General features: G+C 53.3%; 5 protein-coding genes across 5 annotated transcripts, besides 1 other annotated feature; 2 read left to right on the forward strand and 3 right to left on the reverse strand.

Annotated features, from left to right (window-relative positions):
• Positions 1 to 290: 290 nt before the first annotated feature.
• Positions 291 to 368: a sequence feature (Short protein (CPAR01_01142, KAK1547175.1) was converted to a misc_feature.).
• Positions 369 to 1,800: 1,432 nt separating this feature from the next.
• Positions 1,801 to 6,421, forward strand: CPAR01_01143 (ABC-2 type transporter; the record flags this gene model as incomplete). Its single annotated transcript, XM_060485432.1, has 3 exons — positions 1,801 to 3,794; positions 3,842 to 4,001; positions 4,058 to 6,421. 3 exons carry the CDS (start codon positions 1,801 to 1,803, stop codon positions 6,419 to 6,421), a joined length of 4,518 nt encoding a protein of 1,505 aa, XP_060356289.1.
• Positions 6,422 to 7,269: 848 nt separating this feature from the next.
• CPAR01_01144 (benzaldehyde lyase) lies at positions 7,270 to 9,427 on the forward strand (the record flags this gene model as incomplete). The annotated part of the gene is made up of 5 exons (XM_060485433.1): positions 7,270 to 7,375; positions 7,434 to 8,305; positions 8,378 to 8,735; positions 8,787 to 9,205; positions 9,266 to 9,427. The coding sequence occupies 5 exons, from the start codon at positions 7,270 to 7,272 to the stop codon at positions 9,425 to 9,427; spliced, it is 1,917 nt and encodes a 638-aa protein (XP_060356290.1).
• Positions 9,428 to 9,539: 112 nt separating this feature from the next.
• Positions 9,540 to 10,640, reverse strand: CPAR01_01145 (uncharacterized protein; the record flags this gene model as incomplete). Its single annotated transcript, XM_060485434.1, has 1 exon — positions 9,540 to 10,640. One exon carries the CDS (start codon positions 10,638 to 10,640, stop codon positions 9,540 to 9,542), a length of 1,101 nt encoding a protein of 366 aa, XP_060356291.1.
• Positions 10,641 to 12,448: 1,808 nt separating this feature from the next.
• Positions 12,449 to 14,755, reverse strand: CPAR01_01146 (IQ calmodulin-binding domain-containing protein; the record flags this gene model as incomplete). Its single annotated transcript, XM_060485435.1, has 1 exon — positions 12,449 to 14,755. The coding sequence occupies one exon, from the start codon at positions 14,753 to 14,755 to the stop codon at positions 12,449 to 12,451; it is 2,307 nt and encodes a 768-aa protein (XP_060356292.1).
• A 1,795-nt stretch (positions 14,756 to 16,550) lies between these two features.
• CPAR01_01147 (PX domain-containing protein) lies at positions 16,551 to 17,402 on the reverse strand (the record flags this gene model as incomplete). Its single annotated transcript, XM_060485436.1, has 3 exons — positions 16,551 to 16,614; positions 16,674 to 16,852; positions 16,938 to 17,402. 3 exons carry the CDS (start codon positions 17,400 to 17,402, stop codon positions 16,551 to 16,553), a joined length of 708 nt encoding a protein of 235 aa, XP_060356293.1.
• Between the last annotated feature and the right edge of the window lie 606 nt (positions 17,403 to 18,008).

Consider the following 18,008-nt stretch of genomic DNA (forward strand, 5'->3'; position numbering starts at 1 on the left):
CGCAGCCACTGTGATGCTAGCGTCACAGACACCAAGAAGGCAGGTTCTAGAAATTGCGGATATGACGAGGAACCAATCGAAGGGGTTCCGGCCCTGCTGGAATACATTCCCGCTCTGTCGCCGGTGGGTTGGAGTCTGGAGACAGCCTCCTAGTGGTGGGTTTGGTCCGTTGGGCTGTGATTTGCGCCGCCTGCCGCCATCGTCAGCCCGCAGATGAAGCTCTTTCGATCCCTCGGGATTAGGGGCTTCTTCCTCCGCTAGCTTGTGGCAATGAAGAATGCCCCCTGAGCCTATATCCTGGTTGCAGAGACTTCCATGGAGACGTAAGGAGTGGCCAAACCTAATATGATCGAGTATGAGCCATACATGATACCGCAAGATTGATAGCTTTGATCGTGCGGGACGACCCCTGGAGTGAACAGCCAATTCTGACGGGTGTCCCAAACAAGATCACCGAAGACTCCACATATGCACAGTCCGTAGCGGCAACACGGCTTACAAATGGAGTAGGGTGCTGTCCGCGGTCTTGCAAGCGGACCCCGAAGAGCTGGAGCTAGCACTTGCGAACAAGCAAAATGTCCGCCTTGGCGGCACTGTTAGCTCTTCTCGTCACAGCCAAAATTCCCATGCCGTGGCATCCACGGCTTCATGAAAGACATCAGACATGACGTGCATCCCGTTTCGGATTGGTGTGTTCTGTTCAACTTTGTCGTTCGATGGTCCTTGAGGGTAGACTGAAGAGTCGGTGTAAGTGGATGTAACGATGAACAGGGTGAATGGGGGAGGAATCTATAAGATTTATCGGAGCCCACATCGTTCCAAGAGGTAGCAGTGTTTTTAATGTCTGTTTCGAGTGATGCGACAGTGCTTGTGCCTCATGATGGTCGAGCCATGTCGTTGTAATTCAGTGTTACACACCTTGGTGTTTGATGTAGTCAAAAAAGGGGGGTCTTGGGCGACTGAGAAGCCGGGGAAACAAAGTGCAGCAAGTTCCAAAAAATGAAGACTAAATGAACGTATGGTCTTTTCAGTCTGGACATAAGCTGTCTTTAGACGTTGGGAATTTGGACTTCTCGGAAAAGCATACGGGGTCGACGGCGCCCGCTCGGGTCGCTTCAACTTTCCGAGAGCCCGTATAATGGAGACCGCCCCACATCTCCGACTTCCTAACAACGTTGCGGACTTTTTCGTGATGATCGCCGCCAAGGGAGCCGCCGCCATCGACCCACACTTTTCACTTACACGCGGGCTGCAGGCTATGACAAGATGCAAGAATTTGGATACCTCAATCAAGCTCCAGTGCTCAACCAACGTGTCTCTACGTCAACTTGTGAGATTGTGGCATATCTGGTGCACGGATGACCCGGGGCTCTGGATCTACTTTTGAGCCTTCGGATGCTGAGATGGACCCCTTGCGTATTATGGGCCGGGGACACACGGGGAGCGAGACACTCCGTTGACATGTTGATAAATCTAGATCTAGGCTTGTTTTCATGATATGTTTCGAGTCTTCAGCCGAAAGCTATTACATGGGCTTTCCTGCCTTTTACACACCCACAACTTACGATAATACTTTCCCTCTCTTCATCTGACTGAGACTGTTCCCTCAGCGGCTATCACAACAAGCCGAGCGAACAACTGGTTGATGCTGACCGGTAGGCTTCCGCATACGTGATGTGATTGAGATATTGTTGACTGACAGAGCCTCTCGTGATAATAGGATAGCAAGATATACTTGCAACCGCTCCATCAGCCAGCCGTCTCAGGACACCCATATACCTTAATTTACCAACCGACAATATGTCCGCCTTTAACTCAGACGAGAAGTCTCGTCTGCCGACCCGTTCCCCGGCCGGCAGTCAGAAGACAGTAGTCGATCACGATGCAATTTTCACTCAAAACGCGGAAGCACTCCCGACCTCGAAGCCCAAGGACAACTCTCTGTACGAGAAAGCCGGCGATGGATCCGCTGCATCAACATCAGAAGATGACGGCAACGACACGGAACTAGAACGTCGCCAGTCGATCGTGCAAGAACTAGCTCGGGAGTATACGCGACACTCTGCGGTCAACATCGATGGAGACAGCATGGCATTGTTCGGCAGCGAGGATCCGAATTCGCCCCTTAACCCGAACGGAAAGAACTTCAGCGCTCGCAAGTGGGCAAAGACTCTTGCCAATGTCACCAATGAGCACGGGTCAGGATATAGAACTGCTGGTTTTGTTTACCAGGACTTGAACGTCTTCGGATTCGGCCAAGAGACGGATTACCAGAAGGATGTCGGAAACGTTTGGCTCGAGATTCCTGGTCTCGTTCGCAACCTCACCTCGAAGACCGGAGGCCAACGCCGCATTGACATTCTCCGCGATTTCAACGGCATCGTAGAGGCAGGCGAGATGCTCGTCGTTCTTGGACCCCCAGGATCTGGCTGCTCTACCTTCCTCAAGACCATCGCTGGAGAGATGAACGGCATTTACACCGATGAGCGTGCCTACTTCAACTACCAGGGTCTTTCGGCAAAGGAACTCCACAAGCACCACGCCGGTGACGCCATCTACACTGCCGAAGTCGATGTCCACTACCCTCAACTTTCCGTGGGCGATACCCTCACCTTCGCGTCCCGTGCTCGCTGCCCACGAACCCTGCCCCCTGGTGTCACCGCCAACCAGTACTGCGACCACCTCCGCGACGTCGTCATGGCCATGTACGGTATCAGCCACACCGTCAATACCCGTGTGGGCGACAACTACGTCCGTGGTGTCTCTGGTGGAGAGCGCAAGCGCGTAACGATTGCTGAAGCAACGTTGTCCAATGCTCCTTTGCAGTGCTGGGATAACTCAACCAGAGGTCTCGACTCCGCCAACGCTGTCGAATTCTGCAAGACCCTTCGTTTGCAGTCTGAGTTGTTCGGCCAGACCTGCGCCGTCTCGATCTACCAGGCGCCCCAGAGTGCGTATGATCTGTTCGATAAGGTTGCTGTTCTCTACGAGGGACGTCAAATCTATTTCGGCCGCACCACCGAGGCCCGCCAGTACTTCATCAACCTCGGCTTCGAGTGCCCAGCCCGTCAGACTACCCCTGACTTCCTCACTTCGATGACTGCGCCTACCGAGCGTGTAATCCGTCCCGGTTGGGAGTCTCGCGTACCTCGGACGCCTGACGAGTTCGCTGCGTGCTGGAAGGAGAGTCGCGAGTGCGCGGCTCTCAAGCAGCAGATTGAGCAGTACAAGACGGATCATCCTTTGGATGGCCCGGATGCCGAAGTTTTCAGAAACCAGAAGCAGTCGGTCCAAGCCAAGAACCAACGTCTCAAGTCTCCCTTCATCCTCTCGTACGGACAGCAAGTGAAACTCTGCCTCTGGCGTGGCTTCAAATTGCTTAAGGGTGACCCCAGTCTGACACTGTTCTCTCTGATTGCCAATTCGTGCACGGCTCTCATCATGTCCTCCCTGTTCTACAACCTCCCGGAAAACACGTCCTCCTTTTACAGTCGATCCGCGGTTCTCTTCGTCGCCATTCTCGCCAATGCATTCTCCAGTGCTCTCGAGATTCTCACTCAGTACGCCCAACGGCCCATCGTTGAGAAGCAACGTCGTTATGCTTTCTACCACTCCTCGGCGGAAGCCTTCTCCTCAGTTTTGGTGGACATGCCCTACAAAATCACGAATACCATCTGCTACGACCTGATCATCTACTTCATGACGAACCTGAACAGAGAACCCGGCAACTTCTTCTTTTTCCTGTTAACCACATTCCTCATGGTGCTGTCCATGTCTGGCCTTTTCAGATCTATGTAAGTCACTTTCTCTCCGTACCAAGAGTGACTCTAACGCCAATCAGTGCCTCCTTGTCCCGCACATTGTCGCAGGCCATGGTTCCTGCGTCGATCTTGATTCTCGCGTTGGTCATCTTCACTGGATTCGTCATTCCCGTTGACTACATGCTTGGCTGGTGCCGATGGATCAACTACCTGGACCCTGTCGCGTACGGATTCGAATCGGTGAGTTGAAAGCCCAGCTATTTTAGTGAACGTCGACTAACCTGACTACTTTGAAGCTCATGATCAACGAGTTCCACAACCGGAACTTCGAGTGTGCCGCCTTCGTCCCCAGCCCTGCAGTTGCCGGTTACGAGAACATTACCCTCGCCAACAGAGCCTGCTCCACTGTCGGTGCCGTTCCTGGCGAGCCGTTCGTCAACGGTGACAGATACATCAACTCCCAGTACAAGTACTTCAACTCTCACAAGTGGCGCAACATCGGAATTCTCATTGCTTTCATTATCGCCCTCCACGCCTTGTACTTCGTTGCCACCGAATACATTGCCGCGAAGAAGTCCAAGGGAGAGGTTCTTGTCTTCCGTCGTGGTGTTGCTGCCCCTGTCAAGGGCAAGGACGACCCCGAATCCTCTCTTTCTGGACCCGCTACCATCGTCGAGAAGGGCGGACAAGGTGCCTCCGCCAACGAGGGTGCGATCCAAGGCTCCACCAGTGTCTTCCACTGGGGTAACGTGTGCTACGATGTCAAGATCAAGACCGAAACCCGCAGGATTCTGGACCATGTGGATGGCTGGGTCAAACCTGGAACTCTTACGGCTTTGATGGGTGTCTCTGGAGCTGGCAAAACTACCTTGCTTGATTGCCTGGCAGACCGTGTCTCCATGGGAGTGATTACCGGAGAGATGCTGGTTGATGGAAAGATCCGTGACCAGTCCTTCCAACGCCGTACTGGCTACGTTCAACAACAGGATCTACATCTCGAGACCAGCACTGTTCGTGAGGCATTGGAGTTCAGTGCTCTTTTGCGCCAGCCAGCCACCACCCCTCGCGCTGAAAAACTGGCATACGTCGACGAAGTCATCAAGCTTTTGGACATGCAGGACTACGCTGACGCCGTTGTGGGTGTCCTCGGCGAGGGATTGAACGTCGAACAGCGCAAGCGACTTACCATTGGTGTGGAACTGGCTGCTAAACCCCCCTTGCTTCTTTTCGTCGATGAACCTACCTCTGGTTTGGATTCGCAAACGTCATGGGCTATCCTGGATCTGCTTGAGAAGCTCTCAAAGGCCGGCCAGTCTATTCTTTGCACTATTCACCAACCGTCTGCCATGTTGTTCCAACGCTTCGACCGTCTGCTGTTCCTGGCAAAGGGTGGCAGAACCGTATACTTTGGCGACATCGGCGAGAACTCCCACACCCTTACATCCTACTTCGAGAGGAACGGTGCCCCTGCCTGCCCTCCTGGCGAGAACCCGGCCGAATGGATGCTTTCTGCTATTGGCGCTGCCCCCGGATCACATACCGATGTCGATTGGCACCAGGCATGGAAGTCTAGTCCCGAGTATGAGGCTGTTCAAGAGGAACTTGGCCGCCTCAAGACTCAAAGCCCGCCCCAAGAGCACTTGTCCGCCGAAGAAGAGAAGTTGGCACACCGCGAATTCGCCGCCCCGTTGTGGGATCAATTCCTGATTGTCACTCGCCGTGTCTACCAGCAATACTGGCGTACTCCCTCTTACCTGTACGCCAAGTTCATTCTCTGCTGCTCCGTTGCCCTCTTCATCGGTCTGGTATTCCTCAACGCACCACTCAGTATTCAGGGCTTGCAGAACCAGATGTTCGCTATCTTCAACATTCTTTCCATCTTCGGTCAGCTCGTGCAACAACAGATGCCGCACTTCGTCACCCAACGATCTCTTTACGAAGTCCGTGAAAGACCTTCCAAGACTTACAGCTGGAAGGTGTTCATGATGTCGCAAATTGTTACTGAGATCCCGTGGAACTCTCTCATGTCCGTCTTCATGTTCATCTGCGTCTACTACCCCGTCGGTCTCTACGAGAACGGTGACCCAAGCCAGAAGAGTGAGCGCGCTGGTCTCATGTGGCTCCTGTTCTGGCAGTTCATGATCTTCACCTGCACTTTCGCCCATGCCTGCATCGCCATCACGGACACTGCTGAGATGGGTGGTAACCTCGCCAACGTCCTGTTCATGATGTGTCTGCTGTTCTGCGGTGTCTTGGCCAGCCCTGACGCCATGCCTGGCTTCTGGATCTTCATGTACAGGGTGTCCCCGTTCACCTACCTATTGTCATCAATTCTCTCAACAGGTCTGGCAAACTCCAAGGTGACGTGCTCGACGAACGAGTACATCCACTTCGACCCGCCAAACAACCAGACTTGCGAGACTTACATGGAAGGGTACATTGGTTCCATGGGAGGCTATATCAAGGACCCATCTGCCACGGCTGACTGCCAATTCTGCTCTATCGCCGACACCAATGTCTTCCTCAAGGGTATCAGCTCCAACTTCGACAACAGATGGCGCGATTTTGGTATCGGCATGGTGTACATTGTCGTCAACATTGTCGCTGCTTTGGGTCTCTACTGGCTGGTCCGCATGCCCAAGGGCAAGAAGAAGGCCTAAGCCACAACAGAAGCGCTTCAGGAGAAGCCAATCATTCCGCCACTTTACAGTAAATGACTTTACCGCATAGCCAGTCTCTTTCCTTAATCAGATGGATTTTACATCGACATCATGTACCTTAGGGGTAATGGGCATCATAGAATTTTCTAGTTTTTAGGTTGAGGTTACATATTAGAGCTCTCGCAAGACTTCCATAGTCCCAATCAAATCAGTCAAATGAATTAAAGCTGTCCTTGCCTTTGCCTCCTTGTGGCCGAAGACCCATCTTAACGCATCATGCCTGAAGACAATTGTAGAAACAATATCATGAACACATATGCAGGTTTCTATTCAGTTGGTCGCTGTGGGCTTTCGGCAATGATGACTGAGAAGAGACAGCCTTTAATACCCCGGGTGCGTTTAAGCACGTCTCAATGCAAGGATTGCTTCGCCCGACCTCCAAGCATCTGATGTCAGTCGCTACCCCAATTATTGACTCAACCCATCAGAGTCAATGTCGCAAAACATTTACAAAATACAAGGCTTACCTTGAGACGACGGGTAATCATTTCCACAACTCCTCCCATTTGCCACTGCCATTATTTGATACATGTACGTACAACTTACCTCGGGGCCAAGCAATGATCCCCCCTCACGCTCTTCCCGCGGTCCCCCGCATCATCGTTGCTTTGACACTCGGCATTTAGAGGTCGATTGCTTATAAGTGCTCGGTCGGATGTTCATTGGAGCAAAGTGTTGCGATGGGGGATAACATTTAACTTGACCTCGTCATATTTTCATCAAACGACAGCTCAATCTCACCATTTGTGGTCACTCGCTCAAAAGTATCTCGAGCATTCATGTAAGCGATGGCTTTCCAAGTGAGACAACCCAAGAATCGAGAACTTCTCGGCGGAGACCTTCTCGCTCAGTCCCTAGCTCATCTGGGCGCGACAACTGCGTTCGGTATACATGGTGAGTTTCTCTATGCAATAAACCGTATCGCTTCTCGAGGCTAATGCCCAACCCATAGGGGGGCACCTGGACAGCTTCCTCATCGCCGCCGTCGAAGCCGACATCAAGCTCATAGACGTGCGGCACGAGACCGTCGCCGTCCAGGCCGCCGAAGGCTGGGCCAAGGTCAAGGGCAACGACGCCCCCGGCGTATGCTTCATCACAGCCAACTCTGGCTTCTGCAACGGACTACCAGGCCTCAGCACCGCCTTCGCGGACCGCTCCCCGGTATTCTGCATCACGAGCTCGCCGCCGCTGCGCGATGCGGAGACGAATACCCTCCAAGGGTTCCACGACCAGGTCGTCCTGGCGAAACCCGTAACGAAGTTTGCGCACCGGGTCACTAACGGCAGCGAGATCCCGCGCATCGTGAGCTTGGCTTGGAGAGCGACGACGGCGGGGGCGCCTGGGCCGGTACTCGTGGATTTTCCCATCGATGTCCTCTTCACGCCTGTAGAGATTGACAGCGTGGCTTGGGGTTCCATCACCGCGCCGCCGGTATCGCTTCCCGCCCCGGATGCCGGCGCGGTCGAGCAGGCGATGAGACTCTGGGGAGAGGCGAAGCGCCCCGTGATTTTAGTCTCGACTGGTGCAGCGAGGGCCGCGGACGACGTAGTGAAGCTCGCTGAAGCGACGAATACTCCGATTTTCCACTCACCCAAGTTTTCTACGACCATCAAGCGCTCGCATCCTCTTTTCGGCGGCGTGGCGACTCGGCTTCCGTTCTTGCGCGCTCAGGGACCGGCTCCGGATTTTGTTATTCTGCTGGGAGCCAGGACTGGCTTCTTGATCGGCGGCAGGAGTGGTGCGATTGTGCCGAACGAGAGTGAAGCCAAGGTTGTGCAGGTCGATTTGGATGGGAGCGAGATTGGGCGCTCGAGAAAAATCGACGTGAGATACTTTCCCTGCCCGAGATATGGCTTTAGGGGGGAGGGCCGGTTTTGCTGACTAGATTGAACACAGGTCGGTATCGTATCGGATGTCGGGCTTGCAGCTCAGGCTCTCACAGCTTCGGCATCCAAGTCGTCCGTCAGGGCCACAAGTGAGTGGGTGGAAAAGGCCATGGCGTTGAAGAAGCCGAGCGTTCACTCAGCCGGAAATGAAGAGGACCCGGTGATCATCGAAGAAAACGACCGGATTCATCCCTACCATGGCGTGAAGGCCTTCTTCCGATCCCTGCCCGAAGACAGCATTCTTTGCATGGACGGCGGCGAGTGTGGCGGATGGGCTCTGCAATCTCTGAACGAGGCGAGGGCGGGACTGTCAATGGTGACGACTGGATATCTGGGCTTCCTGGGCAACGGTTTTGGATACTCGCTTGGTTTGTAACTCATTTCTACTTGTAGAAGCACCATTGCTGACTCATAGAAAGGTGCCGCCGTCGCCGCACCAGATAAGCTAGTCGTCAACCTTCACGGAGACGGCAGCGCAGGCTTCCACATTGGCGAGCTCGACACCTACGCCAAGTTCGGCCTCAACATCCTCACAGTCGTGGTGAACAACAGCGTCTGGGGCATGTCGCAGGCCGGACAGAACATGATTTACGGGGAGAAGACGCCGCAGCGGCCGTGCGTGGCGATGAACCCCAAAGTCAAGTACGAAGTCGTCGCGCAAGGGTTCGGGTGCGAGGGGGCGGTGGTGGACGTAGTCAAGGAGAATGGCGCCAGCAATGGCCCCAAGACGTTGGAGTCCGTCAAGGTTGCGGTGACGACCTTGACGAGCGCGAGGCAGCCTTCGCTGCTCAATTTGAAGGTTTCTGATGTGCCGTATCAAAATACCACAAAGGCTATGGTGAGTTTTGTCCTGTCTTCTCCCTTGACTTGATGGATATGAAGCTCATACGGCGTCTAGGTCGGAGGAAGTAGTGATCCCAACATCATTGTTGTACCGTATTACGACAATCTTCCCAGACCGTACTATAAGAAGTCTGGGAATGGTGTGGCTGCGTCTGCGAATGTAACTTCGGTGTCGAAGGAGGAGAGCTTCATCGAAGGCCACGGTACAATTCAGTAAGAAGCCTAACAAGTATTGACTTAAGGTATTGGGAAACTAGTATATACAATGGCTTCGGCGAGAATAGTACAGAATGAGCTCTAGTCCTGTGAGGAACGCAACTTCATCGAGCTTATACCGGCTTGTGTGCCATCATAAACTCGCGTGCCGTCCTGCATAACTTTCGTGAACTGAGTGTCATGCCACGCAGCAAAACTCGCACCATATGATTGAATGAGCTCTGTTTAAACGACTTCCGGATGCTTCCAGGCTCATGGTCTTTGACGTTGACGTAAAGACCGTTGCTGTAGATATCCGTCTCGTCGCCGAGATGTACCATCCACTCCAAGTCTCTCGGGGATTTGCCCGTGCCAAAGTCATACCACAACGTCACGCGTAGCACGTCGTCGTCGCGCAGAATCGAGTAGTCGACCGGGCAACATTGGCAGTGGCCATCGTACACGTTTCCCGGATGATGCCACGCCGCCTCCATATTCTTCTCAAACACGCCCCAGTCCTTGATGCCCCAGTACCACCACGGGAACAGCTGGTGTCGACAGATCCTAAAGGATCGAATCTCGTGGAGAGCTTCGTACCCATGAAACTCCTTGATGACTTGGAGACAAAATCTGCCCTCGACGATTCTCGGTATGTGAATAATTACATTTGGCGAGCCCGACTTCCAAGATTCAGCTACTCGGTACGTCCTGTATTCGCAAGGTTCCAGGAGCTCCGAGAAGTAGGCAGTGTTAGTGCCCATGCGCCTGAACTTGAGCGCGAGTTCGATGTGGGTGTGCCGGAGCTTGTAGGATCGGCCGAGGGTATCGAGGGTTTCTCCCTGCTGGCATGGCGGCGATTGTTGGCTACGAGGCGTGTCCGAACGGTCTGTTTCGTGGAGTGCGCAACAGCGCGCGCAGACCCAGTGATTCGGCAGCTTGTAGGCCACCGCGGCCCAGAATGATATTTGTTCAGATGCGGGTAGGGCTAGCGAGGCATCCTTCCAGTCTTTTTGTGTGAGGATCCGACCGGCGCGACAGGTCCGCGAAAGCATGAACTGGCTCAGAAGATCGAGATGGCTGATGATCTCTTCCAGTAATTCAATCGAAATTCTGAGAAGGTAGGCTTTTGTGGATTGTTGTTTTGGTCCCATTACCTTGTTGACGCAATGGCTTTCGAAGGCAATAGCTCGTTTCCACAAGGGGTTTCGAGGCCAAGTGGAAGGCTCGTCGGCCATCCTGGCTGGTTCAAAATGACAGGATGGTGTAAGTTGTCATACTGAGGCTGGACGTCGGACCCAAGTTGAAAGTGCGGCATGCCAAGAGTAAGAGTAACCGGAAGATATTAATAGTCTTGGGGGCAATCGCGCTCAATGTAAACCCTTTTTTAGGTTCAGTCGTATCGTTGATATATGCACGAACGCTCAAAAGACTGTTGAAACTTGGCAGGGCTTTTGCTCAAATGCAATGGGGTGGATCAGCCGATCAATAGTCTTCAGCCTCATTACCTCGATAATGGTATCGGACATCAAGGGACATACACATCTTTGCATGCGACTACACCTTCTGAGCTTTCGGCTAAACTCAAAAGACCATCAGAATGCTGAATACGGTAGCATTGTCCAACGGCGGCCTACGCCACTTATTGGAATATGTCATCTCTCAACGAGAGCAGACGCCCGGTCTGACAGCTCAGGAGCTATGTAAGTCGCAGACTCTTCCGGTGAAACCATCTTGAGCTCTGAAGAGCCATACAGTCAGCCTCATAATGCGCTCGAAGGATTATCTTGGAAAGAATAAACAAATCCTTACATCAACCGATAAGTGAGAGGCAACAACATAAAATGCATGTTTGTTACCTGCTGGTCATGATGCATACAACCACCAAAGATTTTTTTTTTTTTTTTTTTTTTTGCTCAAAGCTACCAAGACTATGGAAGGATAAAAGGGGAGGACGAAACTTGTCTGAATAGCACCGCTGTTGGACCGTGGAGACTAGGAAACGATCCCTTCATGATCCTCAGGGAATGGGCTTTGCTATCGGGCCGCACCTCAAGTGGGTTGCAACCCTTTTTGTAACACATCTCTTTCTTCAAAGCTCCCCCTTTAAGAAGCAAAGTTCTTAAAGTTCGCTCTGTGTCCGTGTCAAAAGAACGACAGACTTGATAGCAGAGACGCTCAGGGGGCAAAGCAAAAATAAAAAACAAGGCAGATCTCAAGCCCTCTTCAATACTAACTCTAGTGATTAACAAGGTAGATGGCTTTATATGAGATAAGAAAAGAAGAAGAGGTATAGTATTCTACATCCTAGTTCGTAATAGGCATATTATTTTCATTCACAAATAAACTCACAAGGTAGGAAACTAATAAAGAATTATTATAGCCTCCGTACCCTTGCTCATACTAGGCGTATCCATTAGTAAATACACCTATGAGGTAAGAAGCTAAGGGAGAAGCACGGTAGTCCCGTACTCTCGTTCAGACTAAATGTATCCATCAACGAATACGTTCACGAGGCGAACTATTGATAAGCCGACGTGGTAGTAATTACTCTTGAGACTATTAAGAGGCTCTGGGGAAACGCAAAGGGGTGCATGTCTCCACGACCGGGGCAGCAAGATCTCTTAGATCCGCAAAATAGGATGAGGCACCAGTACCTTCAAAGCCCGGAATGGCATTGTTGCTTGGAACACATTGCGGCTGGAGAGCTTTCGTCACGTACCTGAGGTATGATCTATATAGACGTTCGGCTCAGTGGTTCGAGGAACATGATATTGACCATGGAAGGATTTAGGCGAATGGTTTGAGGGAAGAATTGCTTCGTCAATCATAGACTACTCATTAGACATTGTCATCTACCTCTCGTTCTAAACGCTCAGAATACTGGTTTCCAAAGCAAGGCCGTGCAAGGGGGGTATAAAGAACTCTTGAAGCAAAAAACCACGACTTCACCCAATCCAGAATCCAATCAGCCCGTCATCTCCATGGATCTAAAGCCCATTCTCTCTTACCCACCGCGCCGAATCCAGAGACAAGTCGAGGCGACCTAGGCCCTTGCAGATGCAGCAGTGGGATGAGTAGCAGCAGAAGAAGCTGCAGCCGTGTCCTCCCTCGTCCTCTCCTCCGCCAACGTCTCCATCACAGGCTCCTCCCTCCCCTCCTCCTCACCCTCGCCACTCCTCTGGCCCGCCGGCACCTGAGGCGCCAGATTCAGCTTCCGCAGCAACTTAACCGCAGCCTTGTTCTCCTCCCTCTCCTCGGCCTCCTTCTCAAGCACTTTCCGCTCCTTAGCCGCGCTCTCGCTCTTATCCTTGGCCTCTTCCTCGCGCTTCCGGAACTCTTCCGGCTCCATAATCTTCTCCTTCTTGTGCGTCATCTTCTCGATCGCCTTCTTGCCCTTTTGCCGCGACTTGACGTAGACCTCAAGCCCAACGAGCACGGCGTAGGACTTCGATATCGATACGTGCGACGTGTCGACACTCGCCTCCTTGAGGTTCTTGACGAAGGCGCGGAAGTTGGACGCCGGAGGGCGATAGTGCCCGCTGAGCGGCGACAGGCTCGACAGCCGCCCATCCTTGATCTTGATGAGGCCCGCCGAGGAGATGCGGCTGCCCTGCAGGAAGCTCGAGTGCTGGAACGCGCCCGACGACTTGATGCCCACGTACAGGCGGAAGCTCGTGTCCGCGACAAAGATCCACGTGTTCTTCTTGACCGACTTGCGCAGCATCTTGTTGAAGATTGTCGCTGCTGAGATGTGCGATACCTTCTTCATGCCCGTTGCGCCGTCGACCTCGGGCGTGGCGTACTTTGCCGCGCGATCTGCTTCCAGTGCTGACTCTACCGAGGATTCGGAGCGGCTATCGTCGGCGGCTTCGGCTCCGGGCGATGTCTGCGGGGTGTTGTTCTGCGACCACGCCGGCGTCGGGTCGTCTGCGGGCACGATGCCGTGGATGCTGTCCTTGAATGCCTCGGTCGTGTCGATGCGCGCGCCATTCTTGGCCCAGCATAGTCGTCCCTCGTCGTCGACTTGCACCAGGTAGAATTGCCTCTCCTCGCGGGACAGATAGCGCACCTGTTCCCTCTCGAGACGATCGCGGGGACACGCCTCCATTTCGACATTCTTGCCACCGCCGTAATCGAGCCAGTAGAAAAAGTTCTCCGTCGTGTCGGACTTTTTCCATTCCTCGTGGTACACGCGCAAGTTGCTGCCGTAGCGATGCTTGAGGTCAACCATCTCTAAGAAATACTGCAACCCCATCATCTTGGAATCCTTCTTCCGCCTCGCTACGGCCTCCTCGCGCTTCTTCTTTTTCTCGGCCCTCTTCTCAGGCGTATCTGATTCAGACGAGGACGCAGAGGAGTCTGAGTCGGACTCGACATCATCGTGCCCCGCGCGCCGCGCAATCGTCGCCGCCTTCCTCCAATTCTCACGAGCTGTTGACGGACGACTCATGCCGCCCTCCTCGTCTCTCGAAAGCACGCTGTGTCTGTCGCCGGTGGGAGACAAAGCAGCAGCGCCGACGGAGCTCTTTGCGCGCGGCCGGTTCAGCTCGCGGAACTGCAGCTCGTCAATGGCCGAGACCCATCTCGTCGATGCGTTCAGCCCCATGCCCTGCATCTCCCTTCGCACACGATAACCCCGGTAGTTGCGCTGGATCAGCGCCGCGGCTCTGTTGATCGCCTCGCTGTCGCCCTGATCACCCTCTTTGGCTGAAGCTGGCGGTGGATCTTGCGACATTATTTGCGCTTCGTCGGAAATGTCCCCGGCAGCGTCACCTTGTCCGTCCTGTGAGCGCCGGACGTTGTGAAAGTGGTCGTGGAGGTGTTGTGTCTGGCGCTTCGACTTATTCCTCTTTAGCTCCTCCTCGCGCGTGCGCTGTACCTCTGCAATCTTTTCAAATTGATCTTGGGACGGCGGGACCAAACTGTCCATGTACTCCTGGCGAGAACTGTAGTTTGTGCTCGTCTGCGACTGCGCCAATGAGCATGTGTCGTCACTAGGGGGGGCCGTTGCAGAATCAGCCGTGTGAGTGGTGGCTGCCGTGGTGGCGGTTGTATCTGTAGTGGTAGTCGCAGTAGCAGCAGGGGAAAATATGGAGTGGGATTCGTCTTGTTCGTCGACAGGTCTTGGCACGGGGGGACTGGCCGGCGGGGTAATAACGGCGGCGGCGGCACCGTTAAAAGGAGCATCCTTTTGGTGAAGAAGAGGGGTCTTTTGGGGTGGTGGTGGTGCAGACGCAGACGTAGGCGCAGACGAGGCAGAGGCGTCGCTCGGAGACACGGCACCGCCACCAGAAGCAAGTTGCTGGGCTGGAACTGGTATAGAGTCGAGCTCGTGGGCGGGTTTCGTCATGGCGGTTGGTGGAATGGCGGGGTCCGCCCGGTCGTGACGAAAGAGTAGGGATAGAGATCTGATCCGAGAGCCGGTTGGCGCAGGCATCAGGCCTATTTCTATGTGTCGCTTTATGTATGTGTGTGTGTGGATTAGGTGAGTTGCGTTCGGTGGTCTGTTTCGTTTCGAACTATGACTTTCTTGCTGCTGGCTGGGTTTGGAGCTTGTGTTGGTTCCAAGGTTGGTGTTTCTTCGGAGACAGCAACAGCGACGTCACTTTCCTTGATAGCTGTTTGAGGTAGTCACTCGCAAGGTTGAGGGTGGAACGGAGTCAGCAGCTTGAGCGTGTAATAAAGCGCAGGAGCCATAAGATGGAGCGGAGATGGGGTTGAAGTAAGCATATAATGATTACTATCCGTACGGCTGTAAGAACATGGACGTCAAGGTACTTGAGTAAGGTAAAGCAGAACGGGAAATTTGTGCGGTCTCAAATTGGAAGAGAAGGAGAAGGAGGGAAAGCAAAAAGCAGTGTAAAGAATGCGCCCAGGAGGAGTGACCGATCGAGAATATATTGCATTCGTGGGGCGCTCTCAGATCCTCGCCGGTGGCATGGGATTAAATCTCGGCGACGCCTGAATGACAAGACAATGAACAGAGTCTAGTGTACTAGAAGGAGGAAAAAAACACTACGCAAAAAAAACAAACACTTGCCCGCCTTGCATCATGAGGTACCACGGGGGACACCCTTGCCGGTGGGGTGGAAGAGTAAGGCTTAGGGGCGACGGCAGTGCCAAGTTGCCAACTGTTTCTGGACAGCATAAAAGCAGAAAACTCAGTGATCAAGTCTGCTCAGCCGACTATCGCTGGCGTGTGTACCACACCGCGGGCTGTGACGCACGATGGACTGTTCTGCTCGGAATCGCGGATGGGGGCCGTCGGCACGCGGCCGTCTGTCTATGCGCCTATCACCGGTGCCCTTCGCAGTCCGCAGAACCTCCCGAATAGGTGGTGACCTCCAGCAGCGTAACACCAACTGCCACTTTGAGGGACCTGGAACTAGCGGATATCGTAACGACCATCCGCAAATAGCAAATCTATCCAAAGTTCCCTGTGTCTATAGACGACCGGACGCTAGGCTTAGTTTTTTCCTACCGCCGTCTTTACGAAGAGAAACGGGGCTGAGTTAGGCTTTCTTGTGTCTCGATCTTGTTCAATTTGCAAGGAAAGATCTTTGGACCCCAAAAGACCCTTGACCATTCTCACGTTTTCAACTGCCAGTCAGCAGTGACGCTCCCCAGCCCTGTACATCCTGCTGAACATTACGCGTCAATCTGTGGGGGAGCCCCCTCAAAAGCCCAACCAGCGTGGCCCGACTCACGCCGGCGGGAACAGCACATCGCCACGGACCATGTCCGGCGGCGCATCTTTACGTCGTGCCTTTTTCTGGCATCTCCACTGTACCCCACGCGGCCGCGGCCGCCGAGACTTTTCCGGCAACGGGCTTGGCGGCCACCGTTCTGATGAATTTAGTGTCACCAGCTGTCACTAATCTCTCGGTATGGGTAGATATTTCGACAACGCCCGTCCAAGAAAGATGGTTCATAGCGCAAAACATTATCATTATTGATGTTTTTGCATGGTCCAACCGGTTTGAAACCGCTATGTACGTGCAGATGGCCATCATTCTTTTGCCCGTTCGACGTCCGCGCGAGGAAGACGCCCAAAATACCTAGCCGTGTCCAGCTCTGCCAATATATCCCCAAGAAAGATGTACAAGAAGGTGAAGTAAGTTGATTTCGGTATTCGGACACTATCATTACGAGAAGAGAAACTCCTTGAGTACTGGCGACCCAGAAAACTCGGGATTCAACATTATACAACTGTGAATCGTTAGCAACCATCCGAAAGGCATCTACTGCACATGCATTTGCAGACGCACTTGAGAAAATATTGTAGCCCTGCCCTCCTCTTATCGAGGAAACGGGGCCGGAATTTGGATATCACACTCTTGGGTGGTAGAGGTGGTACTGCTGCTTCGAAATCGGGGAACGTCTTGACCAGCTTTTCGCGAAGGTCGTCGAACTCGGAGTATCGCTTTCGGATGTTCATATAGCTCCCCTGCACGCGTCTTGTCAGCAACTGCGCTCGTAACCTCAATTGTGCTCTTTAGGCCTTTATTCTTCGAGCCAGGGATATCACTGACTTGCAATGTCTCGACTCTTATGTTCCAAACAACAAATGCCCCGATGTTGGTTGCGCTGCCGTTCACCACGACGTAGTCGGTAATCTCGACACTCTTTGCCCAGCAGGCTCGATTTCGACCGTTGACGTCGCTCGCTTCGTTATCGTGCATTGTAATCGCGCCGGCGGGTAGTACTGATTCGACCGACATATTGGAAATCGAGCGCTGGTGGTGGCCGAGCCAATACGGAGGCGACGTCACTGACGACGGACTTGTCACGGACGACTCGGTTGGCGACTCTGTCTCTTCCTCTTCATCCTCCTCATCACCAAACAGTCCACCCCGTGTGTCATTATTGTTTTGACGCGAAAGTAACCCTCGAATGGCTCCGTCCGTAGCGACCTTGTGTGAAGGTCTAATATGGCCGTTTGTGCCGCCGTTAAGACCGCCGTTCGGTCGGAACTGGGATTCTATCGCCGAGTCCATGAATCCATGTGTGAGGATGGTACCTCATGGACAGCCGTGATGTTGTGTTATGTTGAAGATGCGATGTGCTCGAGGGCAGCGAAAGTGCAAGGCGATTGTGACGTATTGGCCGTATGACGATATCAAGAGTCTTAGGTAGCTTGACGAAAGACCTGTCCCGGGGCGCTTGCTGGACGCCGTTCTCTTTGGGTGGTGCCGCGTGGCTGTGCAAATCGACCAAGAGTGGAATGGCGGCCACTTTGGCTACTAAGCGGGCAGAGGATGTAATGTTGACTGTATGGTTTGTTACCGGTGATGCTACCTTGGGGCGGGGATTAGTCGGCCCGTGAGATGTAACGGGTCTGCGAATGACATCTGAGGGGTGAGTTTGGCAAAGAGAGCACAATGAGGAACGACTAATGCGACAATTAGCGCAGCTTCGTCGCTGGAAGAAATCGATTCGAGTCCAGGACAGTTGAGAGTACTCTTTAGACGAGACGGAGTAAATGTTTACAAAATAATTTCCTGCAGCTTCCCGGGTGAGATCCATGCGGATAAAGCATGACGATAAGAAAAGCTCCTACCACCAACCCTAGTATTCGTACCTTCCTGCGGCTCGTTCTTCCC

Source organism: Colletotrichum paranaense (genome assembly GCF_030867605.1).
Source record: "Colletotrichum paranaense strain IMI 384185 chromosome Unknown Scaffold_1.1, whole genome shotgun sequence".
In the NCBI taxonomy this organism is placed as follows: Eukaryota; Fungi; Ascomycota; class Sordariomycetes; order Glomerellales; family Glomerellaceae; genus Colletotrichum; species Colletotrichum paranaense.